The 19105-nt window shown below is 36.3% G+C and overlaps 1 protein-coding gene across 2 annotated transcripts in view; it reads right to left on the bottom strand.

Annotated features, from left to right (window-relative positions):
• Nucleotides 1-19105, bottom strand: part of LOC113080372 (ras-specific guanine nucleotide-releasing factor 2-like) — a 60715-nt gene that overhangs the window by 9497 nt on the left and 32113 nt on the right. The window contains exons 4-19 of one of the 2 annotated variants that reach the window (XM_026252545.1): nucleotides 18494-18583; nucleotides 18062-18315; nucleotides 17326-17405; nucleotides 16808-17001; nucleotides 16172-16281; nucleotides 15289-15407; nucleotides 13794-13954; nucleotides 11775-11841; nucleotides 11192-11328; nucleotides 10759-10841; nucleotides 10127-10375; nucleotides 8962-9054; nucleotides 8112-8527; nucleotides 5398-5523; nucleotides 3729-3818; nucleotides 3086-3192 (exon numbers count right to left, since the gene is read on the bottom strand). In XM_026252545.1, the coding sequence (XP_026108330.1) occupies nucleotides 3086-3192; nucleotides 3729-3818; nucleotides 5398-5523; nucleotides 8112-8527; nucleotides 8962-9054; nucleotides 10127-10375; nucleotides 10759-10841; nucleotides 11192-11328; nucleotides 11775-11841; nucleotides 13794-13954; nucleotides 15289-15407; nucleotides 16172-16281; nucleotides 16808-17001; nucleotides 17326-17405; nucleotides 18062-18315; nucleotides 18494-18583 (2376 nt within the window). The remainder of the gene's footprint in view (nucleotides 1-3085; nucleotides 3193-3728; nucleotides 3819-5397; nucleotides 5524-8111; nucleotides 8528-8961; nucleotides 9055-10126; nucleotides 10376-10758; nucleotides 10842-11191; nucleotides 11329-11774; nucleotides 11842-13793; nucleotides 13955-15288; nucleotides 15408-16171; nucleotides 16282-16807; nucleotides 17002-17325; nucleotides 17406-18061; nucleotides 18316-18493; nucleotides 18584-19105) is intronic. The other variant, XM_026252551.1, reaches the window with a different exon arrangement.

The following is a 19105-nucleotide window of genomic DNA, read 5'->3' as shown; positions in this document are numbered from 1 at the left end:
CACTTACTGGTATAGTTGGTGGAACATGTTGCTATCTTCCTAAATCCTGATAAGCTGGTATAACCTGCAGTATGGGCCTTTTGACTAAATATTAATCTGAATTCAAAAGTAGTAGCACCAGGCAGAAGCAGCAGAATCTGCATAACTGGTCGGTTTGTTTTTGCTATGAAGATGGTAGAAGGAGAAAAAGATGTAAACATCTGATAGAGGATGAGAGAGGTGAGACGGCAGTGCAGGGTCTCTGTGCTAATTAACAGTGCAGTTGAATCCTCAGTCCTCTTATTCACTTGTGGGGGTTTTTCAAAGAGATTCAGCAGCCTACAATAAACGCTTCTGGATCCAACAGTGATTCACACTAAATCATAATACTGCTGCTGGTACCATTTTACTGTGAACAGAACATAGCTGCTCATTCCAGTTTTGTCCCTAAAGTATCAAAAAAAGAGCCAAATAGTACCATGGTAATGCCATGATTTATTATGCATAGTACAACGTCAGTGTTGTTATTAAAATAATCAATTTTGAATAGAAATAAAGAAGGAATAAAATAAAATATTACGTTATAATTTTTAAAAAATATTATATGTTTTAGAATTAATATTACTGTATGTAAAACCTTAAACGAAAATGAAAAATGTTGACTTAGCCAATAACTAAAATATAATAGAATTTTACTAAATGCAAAAGTAAATAATTAAATAATAATAAGAAGAAGGTAAAGAAGAACAAATTACAACAGCAAAATTAAAAAAAAAAAGTTAAATAAAAGCTAATTCAACATATTACTAAATACTATAACAATTTATAAATAATGCTAAAATAATGTATTATGATAATACTTTGAATGCATTTGAGGTACTCCCTAAACAGCTGATTTTTTCACATCTCTTCCTGGAGAACCAGAATTTGTAAACATTTATTTTCTCGTGTTTCTCTTATCCGCATTTTTCACCTGCACAACCATAAAGGTCACTTCTAACAAGCTCTCTCTGCGTGAGTTTGCCAGGCCGTTCTTAGCCTAAACTGGCAAAGGGTTAAAACAGATCAATGCAATTAGCCCACACTTTGCCTTCACTCAAACAAAGCGAAGTAAATTGAAAAATAGCTGTTTATTTTAAAAGCCCACTATGAGAGACTATTCCCACTACAGCACGCAATTATGTTGGGTATGTGTGAGGTCCTGTGACTGTGTGTGTCTACTTGAGTTTTGCTTTTAACAGTTGTCAATATTAATGTTATAATATCCTATGTTTTGACTCCTGAAAAAGTTTGCAGGGACTAATGGGCATAATATAACACAGATCAATATGATGAATATATGGCTTTTCAGCTGAAAGCATGCCAAGTACTGCAGAAAACACCTGAATCAATAAAGATACAAGTGTACAGTGAGCTGCAGTGAGGCCATAAGATGCATTAAGACCATTAAGCACAGCGCATGCTAGATTTGAGCACAAACCACAATTAATTTAACAGTTACCCACAACTATCAGTTACCCAAAATGTAAAATAAATTTTTTTTTACTCTCATTCCATCCAAGATGTAGATTTTGGTGTAGATATAGAGTTTGTTTCTTCATTATAACAACCTTAGAATTACATCACTCACCAGTGGATCCCCTGCAGTGAATGGGTGCCATCAGAATATGAGTCCAAACAGCTGATGAAAACATCACAATAATCCACGAGCAATCCACACAACTCCAGTAAATCTTGTGAAATGAAAAGCTGCATGTTTGTAAGAAACAAATGCATCATTTAGACATTGCTTTAATTCAAAGCATTGTTTCCGACTTAAATACATGTCCTTCATTCATAATATTACTTTCTTTAATTAAAAAGTTGTCTCATCTGTATCAGGACATAAATTTGAACAGATAAAGCATTGTTTATAAGCAAAAACAGTCCAAAACAGTGCTAAGCAAATATTTTGGTGGATTTTGCTGACTTCATCAAGAGGAAGCGTTATTAATATTATTATTATAATTTTGGGAAGTCGTGGCCTAATGGTTAGAGAGTTTAACTCCTAACCTTAAGGTTGTGGGTTCAAGTCTTGGGCCGGCAATACCACGACTGAGGTGCCCTTGAGCGAGGTGCTCCCCGGGCGCCGCAGCATAAATGGCTGCCCACTGCTCCGAGTGTGTGGTCACAGTGTGTGTGTTCACTGCTGTGTGTGTGTGTGTGTGTGTGTGTGTGTGCACTTTGGATGGGTTAAATGCAGAGCACAAAGTATGGGTCACCGTACTTGACTGTATGTCACATCACTTTCACTTGTCACTATTACACTATTATGGATTGATATTTTGGCCTTACAGTAAGTGATGCTTTAAAATTAAAATTACATTTTGTTTCTTACAAACACACAGCTTTTCACTTCAAAAGACGTTAACTGATGGACTGGAATTGTGTGGATTTTCTCTCATTCTGACGGCACCCATTTCCTGCAGAGCATCCATTGGTGAGAAAGTGCTGTAAGGACCAATCTGTTCTGATAAAGAATCTAATTTTTCACATTACATTTTTTTTCTCCTATTCCAACAGAATGTGCATATTCAGAGTCATTTGTATCCCCTAGTCATAGTGTAACACTGGCTCTAAGGCTTCTCAAAATATTACTCAGCAACATTAACCAATGGCTAAGTTTGGGCCAGGGCTATCTGTCAGTCCAACCACTGATAGACGGGAAAATGTTCAAACAATCATTATTCTTTCAAATCCATTTGGTTGGATGCTATTGGAACAGAAATACGCACTTTACCTTTAATAGCCTTTCTTTAAAGAAAAACATTTTGATACATTAGTTGGTAATCAAGTTTGGTTCAGTTTATGTAAGGTAATATGTTTTCCTTGTGAAAATAACATGAAAAGTATGAAGAGGTTATGCTTTCTTTGTGTTCACACCCAGAGCCTGGACTAAAATGTAAAGCTGATAAAATATCAGTCAAGCCGCAGGGAGGAAGAAAGAGAGGCAGATGAGTGTGACAACTGCTGCTTTAGGTATGTTGTGACAAGCAATTTGTCATCTGTTCTGTGAGGCACATTGTAATACAAGCAGCTACGGAAGAAGTGATGCTGACGGACAGACCTGGGAGTGTTTGGAGACCCAATGGCGCAGGACATTCAGGACTCTGTTGGTAGCCGCACGGCGTATAATGAACTCCTTGTCACAAGTCCGCTCAGAATTGTTAAAAACTGCAAAAGAAAATAGACACTGTAAGGGTAATACAAACAGACCTGTAAGATCCAGCCTCTCATTTCAGATTGTAAAACCAGTGAGTATAAAGATTACACAAACAGCAACTTATTTTCTTTATTATAGGCTTTATGCATTACCTTGCAAGGTTATTAAGAATAATTTTTATACACACACATCAAAGCTCCTTAATATATTCACATTTTGTTATGCTGAAACCACAAATTGCCATAAATGTATTAATAGAATTCTGATGGTATTTATGAGAGAATGTTAGGTTATGCAGTTTTGTTGTTATTTTTTTTTTTGATGGTTTAATCTAAGTAAATTATTCCTTAATTTAACATGTAACTCTTGAGCCTGCTATTCCTGTTATGATGTTAAACACTGTGCTGATAATGAAAAAGCTACTAGACCTGCAGAAACTGCAACAACTGTATGTGTATAGTGAATTTCAATTAGAGAATTCTGAGGCAAAGGGCAGAGCATATGAATCTGTGCGTTTCTCTCGGCTTGTGTCAGTGAGGCAGTGTACCTGGAGGGCTGCTGTGTCCAGCTGCTGCTGTGGCGATAGCAAACGCAGAGGCTGGAGAAACAGAGCAGCGTGAGTTCTCAGCTGACTGGACTAGAAAAATAAATAAATATGGAGAACAGATTTAACGATAATCCTTTTTTTTAAAAAAGAAAACACTAAATCACCAAAAAGGGGTGATGGGACCTACAAAGAATTAAGTCACTCAAAAATTCCTTCATTATTTAGTCACTAAGTGATTTCTCAAATGGAATACATATAATGCAATAGTTTAATATTTAGATACATTTTTTATGGGGGGGGGGGTGCATACAGGTTCGGAATGACATTATGGTGAGTAAATAATGACAGAATTTTTATTCTTGTATGAATTTCCCCTTGATGTATAGCACAGGATGTAGTACTATATGCATAGTAAAGCCATAGTTATCACATAACCAGTCCTTCTGCCAATCCAGTGGTCATACTTCTATTTTTTTCTTTAGTAACCATATTCAGTTAGTAACTCAGTGAACATATGGAAACAGCTTTTCATGGAAACAGAGAGCAGGCACAGTTATAAACCATATACTGTATACAGAATCATAATCTGATTGTGTTATGTTGAACAAAATGAAGATGCTAAAGATACCCAATACAAACAGTCTGGATGGAACGACATCTGTGCCATTCAGAACCAATTACGTGCTGGTGGAAATAAGTCACATATAATCAACTCCTGTCCTGACTCTCCTAATATATAGTTTCATAGTTTCAGATCCAAGACTGTGACTGTGGCCATTTAGTAACAGAGCTGGACTTTACCAGCGTTTTAACAGCGTTTGAAGCCCAATTCATGCATTCCACAAATTGAGACTGTGTCACGTGTAATCAATGCTTGCTCAAAAAAAGTTGGTCGCTCTGTATCCTTGAGCCCCAGGCAGCCAAAAGAACATTACTTGACAGTTCAGCACGCTACTGTTGCCACACCCACCCCTCAGTTGAACTGCTGACTAGGTTATTGTCAACTTTTTCATTGTTGTCATGACAGTGCACGCACGTGCATACCAGACACACTGGGAAGGATCTTTTAGATGCATGCTTTCCAATTCGAAAAATGGAGAAAGAGACTCTGAGGCACCGCCATCATCAATTAAAAAAGAGAAGATGTGTCCTGTTTCAAACTGTTTTTTTTTTTCATTTTTTTTATGATTTATTTAAAGTGAATACATTGTAATGAAAAAAAAATCAAATTAAATAGCTAAAGTAAATCGTAAGTGGAAGTGCATTTGTCGATTCTGTCATGAGCATACATCAGCAATTACACATGTTTAGGGGAATAGGGCATGCCCATATTCTGAGTCTGCCCATGGGGTGGGGGCACCACCGCACAAGGCAGTGTCCCACATTGTCCCTCAGAAACATACCCCTTGTCCCCCCTTGGGCTTATTAGCAGGTGGTCACCCTAACTGGCACTGACTAAGTTTCACTTGAGGAACCATCAGACATTTTGGCAGCATTCGCCTCTAAAATGCAAACTGAAAATATAAGACACATACAACTGATTTAAGACCAGTACAAAAGCAACTACATGCCTCAACAGCTACTCAATACATGCAAAACAACGACTCGTTCTCAGAAGAGGCCTGTACTGCCAAGGGAGCCAAACACAAACAGACATGCGCACGCTTACCTCCTGACTGTCTGTAGCGGAGGTGGCGTGGAGTGGAGGGTGAGCGACAGGGAGAGATTTCTCCCGGTTCACTGCCTTGTGGAGACTCTGGAATAAATTTGTCCAAAGAAACTGAATCCAGCACACCTGAGGGGAAGTCAGACCCTTTATTAAAATGGTTTTAGGCCAACAGCTCTACAAGCAAACAGAGCAGGGAGCAGGATACAGCAAATAACTATGGCCAGGCAGTTGCTATGCGGATGCTAGGAAGATCTGGGTGGTTGTTGATACACTGATATACTGTAAGAGATTTTGTGGTGGTTACACACTGGCACCATTAAAAAATTTAAACAATTTATATCAAATGTAACCTAATTTGATGATGCTAAGGTAAAAAATATCAATCAACATCATGTAAGTTTTTTTTTTTATGTCAATATTTTCATAATTGTTTTAATGATTAAAATGAGCATTCAAAATTAATAATTTAACTTACAAACTGTAATGGAGTGGAATAATATGTTTAAATACTCCATTTAATATCAAAGAACTTTACATAAACACAAGTGCAGAAATACAAATACTCTTACACAAACTGGTAATGTGTGGATGTAGTAAAACACCCACTGATGCCGCAGAAAACATCTGGGCCATGTTTGACACTAGCCATAATTCTAACCTTGAAATCAGGAGTATAACTAGAGTATAACGAGTATAACTATAACATTCATACATGTAAAAATTGTCAGAGAATTTACCAAACATTTTTAACCTGGCTAAGAGGAAGACAGAAACCATGTATTTTTGGCTGTTTTTCTCTCTCTCTCTCTTTTTTGGTGATTAATGAATGATACAAGACCATCAACTTACAAAAAGGCTGAAAGCAAAAACACTATGAAATGCACACCATATTTTGTGAGAAACTCTGATATGCTAAAGCAAAACAGGGACTGTTTTTTTATTAGAATAGAAAAAAAAAATCAAGTATTGAATTCCATTCAGCAAATATGATGCAGAGCAGTGTCATATCTAAAAGTAATACAAATATAGAATCAACAGTAAGATTACTAAAATTTTAACTAACATTTAAATGAAAATGGAAGATATAAAAATAAAAACTAATTTAAACTATAATACTATTTAATTCTACTAAAATAATATGTATATAATATTCTGGTCCATATATATGATTAAAGACATTCAATTAAATAATTTTTAAGCCTGGTTTATCATTTGACAGACAATGAAACTTAATAATTTGGGCCAGTGGTTTGTAACAAGGCACATCTGTGACAGACAAATATTACACAGTTGATCATATAACAAATAATCTGTGTAGGCTTGCTTTAAAAACATTTGAATTTTATCAAAGTAACATTTGTTCCCTGTGGCTACGGGACTGATTATCTCGATACTGAGATTTTTAAAAGCTCAAAAAATCGAAAACAAGAAAATAATTGCATCTTTTTTTTATGGGACATTTATTGGGATGTGATACAAAGCAAAGTAGAAGGTTTAATGTGGCTCATCTGATGCAGTGTGAAAGCTTACTATTAGTGCGAATGTTCACAATAAAAACTATATGTGGTTTTACAGCAGAAAGAGGGAAAAACACTACAAGCACATCTCTTTAAACTAGCAAACACAAGAAGCAAACTATTAGTACTTAGCACACCACACTGCCTAACCAAAGACACTCAAAGATTCCCATTTCCAAGACACAAATCAATTCTTTGAATATTTCTGAATAAAGCAAGCGCTATATCATTCCCAGCTGCCTGGATGCCAGTATAAGTTATAACCACAAAATGAAGGGTGTATCACCAAATATCTCATATATTCTGTTTTGCATTAAGGAGGTACACAATGCAAGCATGTTTGCACTTTATTTGCGCTTGGATTTTATGTCAGACTAATAGCCTATAAAAGAAAATAACACATTTGCTTGGCCGTCAAGTTATTATGATGAAGTGGATTTCATTATTATTTGGAGCAGCTACAGAAATCTCTCCCACAATATTCACCCTGCCAGCTACTTCTTGGACTAGATGAAATTAAGTTTTTTTAAAGGCAAAAGCCAGCTAATGAAGTTCATATTCATAATCATCCACGTTACCATCCAGCCAGTGTGCTGAACTACTTCCAACATCCAAACACTGCTCTGTTCCAAAACCTAGTGGGCTACCTACACAAGCATCATAGGCACACACCCAATGCTAAGACTTTTAAGATTAAAAATCTTAATTATACTTAATTAGATACTTCGTTTTAGCCATATTTCCTCGAAAAAGCAATGCCAAAATGCATTGCGATAAGCTCATAGAAAAAAAACAAGTAAAAGTAATTACAAAAGTTGTAAGTAATTACAACATTGGCTTGTAGCTCACAACATGTCTGCCTTTATTGGTTTATAACAGGAGTGTCCAATCCTGTTCCTAGAGATCCAACCCTGATTAAACACAACAGAACCAGTGAATTGAGATCTTTGGGATCATTTGATAAATACAGACTGGTATACTGGTTCAGGGTTGGATCTGAACTCTGCAGGTAGATCTTGAGGAACAGGATTGGGCACTCTATGGAGAATATTCAGTCACATGTGTGCTTCCAACTTGTGAGGTTTCATTTCAGAGGATACAACGGAAGTCACCTACAGAAGAAGGCAGCGGGGCAACTCCATAGGTTTTAAAACAGAGCTAAATTGTTTCTCTCACTAAAAATGATTTTCTGCTCACCTCTCCTGATGCTGCGTCGCAGTTTACCACAGAGAGCATCGATTCGTGGCACCTCAGCATTCTCATCCAGATCCCCAGGGCTCTGTTCAGGGGAGGATGGACTTTGTCCATGGCTTGGATCCAAAGGGGGCTTGTTGTTGTTGTTGTTGTTGGATGGTGGGGGTGAGATGGTGGGGTTTGCAGAGGTTGGACTACTGGCTGCCGATAAAGAGGTCGTGGACAGATCTAGGATGCCTACTTTTGAGCCAATAGGGGAATTAAGAGAGAGTTTCCTGATGCGAACCGGAGAGGAAGTACGGGAGGGGATGGAGAGAGGTGGAGGAGATGAGAACTTGCGACACAGTCTGGGGGATTTGTCATTTACGTGGTCCCCGCTGCGGTTGTTTTGGTTGGTGGCGAAGAAAAGCTCCAGGGATCTGAGTTGTGGAAATAACAGTGAATGAAGGGGCATAAATGGCAGAGCAACAACGGCACATCTCTCATGTTCTCTTCTTCATACTTGCATGCTCCAAGTAAATTAAACACTAGTCAAACAGTGCGCTGGACGCATTCCACGTGTGGAAACACATGAGGAGTATTGATTGCAGCTTTCAGAAATTGAGAAAAACAGTAACAAAGCAGGTAAACATTGCAAGATGTGAAATCTGCAATGGATGACAGCATTTGTGCAAGTGCAGAAGTTTGGAGAATCCAGGATTTAATAAAATCCCATATTTGTAACTACCAAAAAAAGAGGATCAAGACAAACACTCCAAAAATAAAGAATAACAGAGTGGAAAATGTGAGGATATAAAGTAGAAAAATGGACAGAGGTGAAAGTGAATCGGTAACAGAGAGATGGGTTTGTTACTTTGACTGATCCAGTGCTATCTTCCTGATCTTCAGGCTGTAGTCTGGGCAGATGGATGTAATGGACAAGCGGTCAAATGAATGATACTGGACCCTGTGTGACAGCAAAGTAGGTGTGGGGATGAGGAACATCAGAGACAGCACATTGAACATCACAGCACTCACAATGACCACGAGCATCTGCACTTGAGGTGCAGTACACAGTCTGTGTTCGCCTTCTGCACAAGCAAACTGAACATTCAAGGAAAATGGAGGAGGAATTGCTGAGCACTTTGACGCTTTCTGAACTGCTTTTTAGGTAAAGGTCACTGAGCGTGCACCAATTTAAACTGACAGAACACGTGCTTTTGAAACAGAACACATTCTCCCATTTGAAAGGACAAATGTATGAAGAGATAAATGCCCTACTCACACTGATTCACAGCAGTGCACAAACAACAAACAAAGTAACTGAAAAAATAAACCAATAAATCCTGTTGATCGTTGTGGTTAGGATTTTCAGCGAAGGTTAGGGACACCATTTTATATTTTGAATTATAAAAGATGTTACTTCTCTGGGTTCCGTAAATTTGATTTCTGATTTCTTCTTTGACTTGGCAGCAGTAACTATAGAACTGGCTATACATCAGATGTATTGAATATTTACAATATAAATGAAATTTTTAAAGCCCATATAAAATGAAGAAGCATTGTGATTATTTTAAATCTGTTTAATGAGTGTCTGTGATTTAAACTTCATTAATAAAAACTTCATTAGTTCACTCAGTTGGTTAATTTGTCCGTTTGAACTGTGCGTTTCAGTGAATCATTTCAGTTCAATTGATTCAACAGTTTGTTCGTATCATCATTCAAAAATGTAAACAGAAGTCTTAGTGTTCTATTTTCCAAAAATTCCATGTATTTTTCAGTAAAAAAAAACGTATGCAGGTTAAAATAGCTGTTTATTGCTATTATTTATTTATTTACTGTATTCTACTTGCATTAAACATTTGAAATCAACTCAACAACAATATATGCATGGCTGAAATGATTGAGATAAAAGCTGAGATACACAGTGTATGTATATTGGACATGTAAACAAAAGGCTGTAAAGCACAGATATAATTTTTCATTTCTATTTCCCAGCTCTAGCAAGTGATTTTTAACCCCTTTAAGAGTCCTATTACCTGACTGGTATGGAGGTAAAAGGCTTCTTGTAGATGTCAGCCAGTTTCTCCATGACCACGATGGCGGTGGTGAAGATCCGGTAGGTGTGCAGGAATGTGTTAAGGAAGTCTATGGAGAGGAATCGCAGGTCGGTCAGCCTCTCCAGAAGCCTCTCCACGCTGGCGTAGCGGATCTGAGGAACCTTGCAGGAGTTGAGCGTCTTACTGAAGCAAATGTCAACATCATCTTTATGGAGACGCGCATCGGATCTAATGAGGAGCACAACCAAAGCATCTTTACTGTCTGTATACGTTGCATTTATGATGGTATTATGAAGCATTAGTGGAGATGCACTGATGTCATTTTCCCAGTTGATAGGGATTGTAGCTAAATATGTTAACAAGCCCATAACAAATGTAATTTTTGAAGAGTAATAATAGTAACATGTACCTTTAAAAAAAATTGTTTTGGGCTACCTGACACATTTTTGTGCACTTAAAATTTTGAAGGGCTAATCATTTCAAAACTGTGATTTTTGAATGGTTAAAATATTATTTTTAGTCATTTTGATGTTTTACAAAGTGCTCCTATAATTACAAAAACACTGACCCATAGCACACATTATTTCACACTAAACAAAGGTCTGTCTTACCTGATCATATGCGGCACTGTGACTTTTGAGTTCTCCTCGAACACGCTGGTCATCAGGCCGTTACAGCGGATGTTATCAATGCACTATATCCCAAAAGAGCAGAAATTAAATTGTGGGATCACAAAAAGGAGCAGAGATCAGGGAACAACATAATTAATCCAGTCAATAAACACTGGACATAATGTATTTTCTTTGTGTTTGTAAGAGACTGGGGGATTAATGGACAGAGAGATATATTACATATAGAGGTCTGTTACAATGAATTGGAACCAATTACAATTTAAAATATGAGTGTAAAAGACATCCTTCACAAATATTGGAAATATTGCCAACCCCAAACTTTTGAATGGTACTGTAAATGTTAAAATACCAGTGAGCAGTTGTCTGTAATCTCAGAGGGGGTGCTGTTGGTGATTTGTGGCTTCTTTCTCACCTGGCTGATGTCACTGGTCCAGGCTGCTTTCTCCTGACGGGACGGTGCCAGCAATACCACAGTAAAGGCAGGAGCATCTGAGGGCTCGACCACAATCTTAAAGTCCAGGTGACCAAACACCTGTCCTGAATTCTTAGCTAAAAAAAGACAGAAGGTTACATTTAAACATGAATCATGCTTGAAAATCCTAATTACGAGTCCTGAGGGATCACTCAGGAAACGATGGCATTAAAAACTAATTGAACTGAAGTGATCTCTATTTAGTTACATAATAATAATGGTGATGATGTTTATTAGCTCTTAGGGACCAAATTCATGAATCAAGAGAGGTCACTGTGATGCAGTTTTGAATTTGCCCTTGGGTCTTTTTCTATACCCTCAAGTGGATAATCAAACCATGACAATTATCATCTCTGCCCATTTGACATTCAAACAGCAGACAGTTTGGACTCTTTTCTGGCCTGTCTATAACAGTTAATTAACCTGCAGTATATGAATAATGGCTAATATGTAGCTAATGATGCATGTCTCCATTCATCTCTGCTGATGTGTTTGAAAATGTGTGTCAAAGAACCAGGCTCACCATCTTCATCGTTGGCATCAGGCTCCTCGATGAGAGTGCAGTCAATCAGAGACAGCACACCACCTTGCTGCCAGAGACAAACCATTAGGATGAGAGGTTAATCACAAAAGTAGAGTTTCCAGATATTGATGGTTTGTTAGATTATTGGGTTTGAGATGGATCTTAATGTACAAAGATATCTCAAAGGTGTTTTCCAAAAGCCTTGCAGTGCTTGCTTATAAATGTCCTTTTACTTTGGTAATTGCCCAAAAATGTAATAACTGGTAATTATGTAGCTGGACAAAAAAAAAAAAGAAGGTGTTTTTGAGAAAAATAAATTGATTAGTTAATGGATCAAACAAATTAGAAAATATTTTGTACTGCATTGCAAAAGTTTTTATAAACTGTATGAAAATAGCAAATAGTTTCATGTTGCAAAAAAACTCAATATTAATAAAAGATACTGTATAACTCTATTTTTGTGATGCATATAAAGCATGTCGCAAAAAATTAAATGCATAATTTGTCTGCCTTACTGGGTCAGTGGAGAAGACATTTATTATAGTGAATTAAACAAACCACTTCAATATTTATTGTTTAAAAATTAGGTAACACTTTATAATAACGGCAAACTATTAATCATTAATTAAGCATTAGTAAACAGATAATTCATAATTTATAAAGCGTTAATAGACAGTAATGATCAGTTTATAAAAACAGATATAAATGCTTTATTCTTGATTTGAAAGCATATCTATAATGTGTAATTTCATACTTTATTCATGATCAATTTATCATTTCTTAATGAAGTATAGCATTATTTACAAAACAGTTATTTAGGAGTTGGCAGTGATTCATAAGATCACAAGAAATGTAGAAAATTCAGGTAGTTATAAAGCATTTAGTAGTGGTCAGTTAACTATTTATGTGAGCTCATCTAAAGTGAGGACTAGTTATGCCTTGTAAAGCATTTATAAAGGATATTTAAAGGCTCAGTTATATTCTAAACAAAAAACAGAAACAAACACAACACAGTGATACAAAACATAGAAACATTAACAGCCTTTAAATCTCATTTGTAAAAGCTTTTACAAGGCATAAATAGTCCTCACTTTAGATAAGCTCCCAAAAATAGTTAACTAACAACTACATGAATTAACCCTGAATTACAGAAGAAATACATGTTAATAAACCATTTATTAACACTATAAGTAACTATTACTATATGTCTGAATAAAAAGATGTATGAATGCACATTTAAATAGTTTATTAATCATTTACTTACAATTTCTAAGTGATCTTATGAACCACTGACAACTCCTTAAAAACTGGTGTGTAAATAATGATATACTTAATTTAGAAATTATAAATTGATCACTAATAAAGTATGAAAAAACAATTATTAAATACATTATAGATATGCTTTTAAAGCATTTATATCTGTATTTATAAACTGCTTATAAGTGTCTATTAATGCTTTATAAATGATGAATTAACTGTTTCCTAATGCTTAAATAATGATTAATAGCATGCAGTTATTATAAAGTGTTACCAACAATTATTTTTTTTAAACCCTCTTAGTTATACTGATATTTGAAGATAATGAGGAAATTCAGCTCCAGAAATTGTGTGAGGATTGACCCAGTCAATTAAAATAGCATAAAGAACCTCACAGAAGTGTGAGAGGAGTAATATGCAAAAATCCAGACAGGGCTGTAGGGACTGAACAAAATTAACAGGGGAAGCACAAGCCTCATTACACATGATTAACCTTTTGACATCATTACCATGATCAAATATTTGCTGCTGGGTTCTAAGTTATTGATCTTCAGGGGTTTTCTTCATAATCACTATGTCTTAGCTGTGCTGTCAATATATATATATCTATATATATATATATATATATATATATATATATATATATATATATATATATATATATATATATATATATATATATATCTTTTTAAGTGACTGGTGTGCAGTAGAATGTCATGTTCAATTGCATTATTATGTGTGCATGTGATGTGTGTAAAATACTTTGAGCAGGTGAAGTTTGCCTCCTGAGCTGCGTGTGCAGATAAGGAAGTGCTTGGTGAAGAGGAAACACTGTCTCTCTCCTTCCTTCTTTACTGAGAGAGAGCCTAGTCGCACCTTACTGAGCTTCCCTCTCTCCACTGAGGGTAACTGGATCAAAGAGCCTGAGAGAAGAGAGAGACAGGCAGAGAGAGAGAGAGAGAGAGAGAGAGAGAGAGAGAAAGCAAAAGTATTAACATAGTGACACAATAAGCTTAGACAACAGAGCCACAGCAACACAAATGATAAAAGATCAAAGACACCTTTACCACTAAACAAAAGATTACAAGAAGGAAACATGGTGGATTTTAAATCAAGTGGAAGAAATCATATTTAGAAATGATAAGTTCATGAAAAACAAATGTATGCATCCATACATGTTATAACTTCAGGACAACACAACACAGAAACTGAATCTATTTACTAGATTACATTTATAGTACTTATTTACTCAGTGTGTGTGTATATATACACACACACAAACAATTTTGCAAATTACAATTTGCTTAAAACGTCTAAACACATCGTGGACAGTAGAGTGGAATGCTAACAATCTAATACATATATATACATATAACCTTATATAACAGTTTTTTTTTGTTTGTTTGTTTCCATATTTGAAAAGCTGGAGAGACTATTTTGACAAGAACTCACTATAATTATTGCTAAAAATAAACATTTTACAGAGGAAACCATTTGTATTAAAATTGTACAAGTGTAAGATTTAAATCAAGCACAAGATGACTATGTTAAATTGAAAACTTCTCACACACGAAATGAAGGTTTTCTGTACAATTTAACTGTAACTTTGTCATTGTTAAATAACAGCTACTTTGCAAAGTATGCAGGAATCAGGATGAATAATAAAACAAATAAAAAATTTAAATACAATAAATAAATAAAAGTATATAAAATATAGATAGATAGATAGATAGATAGATAGATAGATAGATAGATAGATAGATAGATAGATAGATAGATAGATAGATAGATAGATAGATAGATAGATAGATAGATAGATAGGTAGATAGAATGCAACATGGAAGTCATAATAATAAATCCTCTCATCTTATGGGGCTTGAGCGTTGCACGTCAAACACAAGAAATGTCAACGAAAGAAATTGCTTTTCCTGTCACTCATGCTGCAAAAGAACATGAACTTTATTATGGTGAGCTGACGTCATTTCCTATCCCATACATTCCATGTAAAGACCCCCCAAATTATCCCTGGTTTTCTGCTTCTCCAGTACAGGGTTGGATTCTAATACATTAGAAAACACCTCAACTGAAAACATCAGAAATTCTGTCAATCCTGAAAACAATGCTGTCCAACTGTGAAACCATGAATTATTCAGAAACTGAGAGGATCAAAGCAAGGCTGTCACTGTCACTCAGGTGTTAGTTCTGCTTAAAGCAGCGTGTCAGGCAGATGGCAGCTCGAAGTGTTAACACGACTCACCTTGTCTCACAAACGTCTGACTGGTGTCAAGGAGGATGTCACAGCCCTCCACGATCATGCGCTCAATAGCCAGGTTCTTACGGATGTTTTCTGTATCACTCACTTCATCGTGCATCACCCTGAAACAATGCAAACATGACACTTGTGTCACAAATGAAAACGTGAGAAATTCACCTCCTTACTTTTAGCCACTTGAATTCTCTGCCAAACTGTAAATGAACATGTCAGGGTATAAGAAGCAACTACTGCATAATGCCAAGGGCAAAAAACAGAAGGAAATTCACTAAGCCTGCTGAAGTACTGTCTATGTGTCTTGACAGAATTTTTTAAATTAATATAATTCATTGAATAAATATAATTCAAATGCAAATCAACTACAATATTATTTTAAATTGAATCTATAATATAAAATGATTAGAAAATTCTGATGGTCAATCGGCTTATGAACTGATCAGCAGAAATTGTTCTCTTTTCAATTAATTTGAATTTACTGCTGAATTCTCTGTTTACCACCTGCTTTTTTCAGCGGAATTAGTAGAATGTTCAATCTACTATCTACTATCAATCTATTACCTATCTACTATTCAATCTAAAATCTTTTTTTTTTCATACAATGGAAGTCAATGGTCCCCAAAACCAAATGGACCCCAAACCAACATCCTTCAAAATATCTCCATTTGTGTTTCACCGACGAAAACGAGTCATGCAAGTCTTTTTATTTTATTTTGGAAAGCGGATTAATTTTAATATTTTTATTTATTTATTTTTGGGGGGTGAGCTATCCCTTTAAACTCATTGTTAAGCAGGATTGCAGTTGGTTAGTGAATTAGGCAAAGGTGTTTGCAATGACATACAACTTCGGCCCTCACTGTGGTTTCTTTACCTGGAGAGTTCTTCCAGTTTAGACTTGGCAAACTCTAGACTTTTCCTTTCCACATGCTCATGAGGTGTATGAGCCAGTAGCTCATGGAGAGTGATGATATAACGAGGGATCTGTCAATCAATAGTATAAAGAGAGAAACACTGTAAAGTTTGAAAGCGTGCAAAGAGAGTGAGAGTTGCCTGCATAGAATCTGTGCCCACAGAATGTCTGTCTATCAATCAATTTCCATACGTCCCTCATCCCTTTCATGTTCATTCAATTGTGTCTAATTTGACAATGCTTTCATCCAAGAGTTTAGTACTCTCTGAAACAATTACATTTTGCAGATTTTACCCCAAAAATCACCTCTAAAAAGGTATGCAGTTTCAGTCTGGGTCTCGATTTCAGAAACCTAAAAAATATTACTTTGAATGTTTGAGAAATTGAGATACATCAGGCTTCTACAAGTGCTAAATGAGGCTCTAAGTGAGTGAGTTTGAAGAGCTCGCTCCAATGGTTTATGGAAAATAAATGTCTTATTTGTAGAAACACAAGTCAGCAATTCCCAGTGGCAGTTTAAATTAATTGAACACATCAAGCTTTTGAGTGATCAGGCTGGAATTAAATAAGACACTAATGAGAGTGCGAGAACAGCACCTGAAACATGGGGTACGTGAGGAACGTTTCCAGCATCCTCCCCTCACACGCAGCGTTTGATTCGTACTGCTTCAGGAGTTTGTCAAAGTCCCGATTCTGCTTACAGTTGGCCAGAACTTGAAGACTGTACTGGTGGTTCCTCACAAACTCCTGATAGATGTTCAGCATTGGCAGCAAGATATCAAAGAGATCCGCTTTAAAAGAGAAAACAAGTCAAAGTCATTTAAAACTGGTTCTTTTAGTCATAGCGGTGTTTGAAAATGCTTATCCTGGGTTTAATATGTTGACGTTTTTGGCATTGTTGCAGAAGAGTGCGTGTCTGTATAAGGTGAGATAGCAGAGAGTCAGACGTCACTGATGGGTTTGATTGAGATGCTGTGCGTCAGCAGAAACAGCTCGTCCTTGATGTTAGTGTCACCCTGCAATGTGCTGTCTTTGTTGATGGGGTGTTCTGAATAGCTGCTCTTGAGTGCGGTAATTAGCTTTCTGAGAGATAAAATGTAACAATCATGACATACCTAGGATCAGTGTGGGCCAGTTTGCTATCCTCGCCTTCAGTCCCTGATGGAATATTTCATGTAGAAACATGATTGTCTCACTGAGGACAAAAAAAATTGGTTGCAGTTAGGTTAAAATGCAGCACAACATTTAAAAAAAACAACATTTGTAGTATGTTTTATCTAGGTTTAAAATACCAATCAATATATTTGGAAGAGATTTTTCAAAAACATAAAAATACCAAAACACAGCCATTTCAATTTTCAACACTTGTGGATCATTATACACACACACACACACACACACACACACATATATATATATATATATATATCTCGCTGGACTTGTACATGAGTGCTCTGTATTGTAAGTGCAGTGCTGTACCAGGTGAGCTACAGAGCAAGCTTACCATGTCAGAAAGTCATACATATGGAGCTGATTATTTATCTTATCATCAAAATATATGTTTTCACAATCATGAGAGGTTTTGAAGTTATAACAGAGTATAGTGCACAGAAACATGCAAAAATAAGTCTTTATTAGTTGATAATCTGTCCCTGTAATCATTACTATTGTGAAAAGGAATAACGTTGTTACTGTTTTACTGCTAAAAACTGCAGTGATAAATATGTTCATGTACATGTTTGGAGTTTTGCAACAATGTAGACTGTTTTTTCAAATGTGCCTTTGTTTTAGTTTTTTTAAAAGTGTGGTTTTCAATACCGATTGGATGCTAAAGAAACCAAACTCACACACCTGTTAAGGAAGATGCTACTGACATCATCGTGGTTAATGGGTGGTTTCTTGGAGCTGGCGGCCATTCTGAGCGGCCTCAGGAAGCAGTTGACCAGGATGTAAAGCTGATGGACGTACTCTGTCTCAGCCTCCACCATGTTGAAGACGATCTGATTCCTCTTCCTCATGCTCTCAGCATGAGGAGAACAGATGTAGTCCTGCACAATAATCTTCCATTTTCTTCTACAAAGCCACCCTCGCATGAAGCTCTGGACCTACAGAGACAAAGAGTCTAGGACTACGTTTTTTGGTCACAGTTTGATCAATGAGGGAAACTTCATGAACTTCTCAAGCCAGTGGCCAAGGTTAAATGTTTAACAATCCCATATGGCAGCGGTGTTTGGATGAGCATATACCTCTGGCCATGTAGGCAAAAAGGTTGAAGTTCTTTACCTTTTTTATTTTTTTAATATCAGGATCCTCCTCTTCCTGGTATACGTGGTAGGGACGCATTCTTTCCTTAGTTTTGTTCAAGGCTATAATCTTTAAGAGAGAACAATATCATGACTTAGCATTACAATGTTCAAAACACTTGAGAAAGGAAATTGGTGGAGGTGACTGTCAAAACGATTAGGCAGCAAATGGTTTCTGTGATTATAATTTGGTAAATCAGATAATGCTGGGGTATTTAATGCTCATCCCTCTCGGTGAATAATCAGTGTGTCATAAATGTGGATCACTGAGACCCTGTGTGGGTGCTGGCACATCAGATAACCATCTTAACTTCCTCTCCATGGACTATTTCCTTCCTTCATTCAACAGCTTTCATCAAAAAGCTCTCTCACCAAGACTTTATCAGCCATTTACTTTGGATGCAAATAGGCTAAATGCCCCACAGCATATCTCCCAGCATATGTGGTCCACAGGCACAAGCTAAAGACTTTAGTTTACTGAAGTGCTGTTATACACTCGATTATACACAAGATAATAAGTAATGGTCATGCTTGTTGTTGTTTTTTTTATTCTTTGTTATGTGTTAGTTTGAAATATATATATTTAAAAAAA

The sequence above is a fragment of the Carassius auratus genome, chromosome 5, assembly GCF_003368295.1.
Source record: "Carassius auratus strain Wakin chromosome 5, ASM336829v1, whole genome shotgun sequence".
NCBI classification, from domain to species: domain Eukaryota; kingdom Metazoa; phylum Chordata; class Actinopteri; order Cypriniformes; family Cyprinidae; genus Carassius; species Carassius auratus.
The sequence above is the reverse complement of the archived record's forward strand: the minus strand, read 5'-3'. Positions and strand labels throughout refer to the sequence as shown.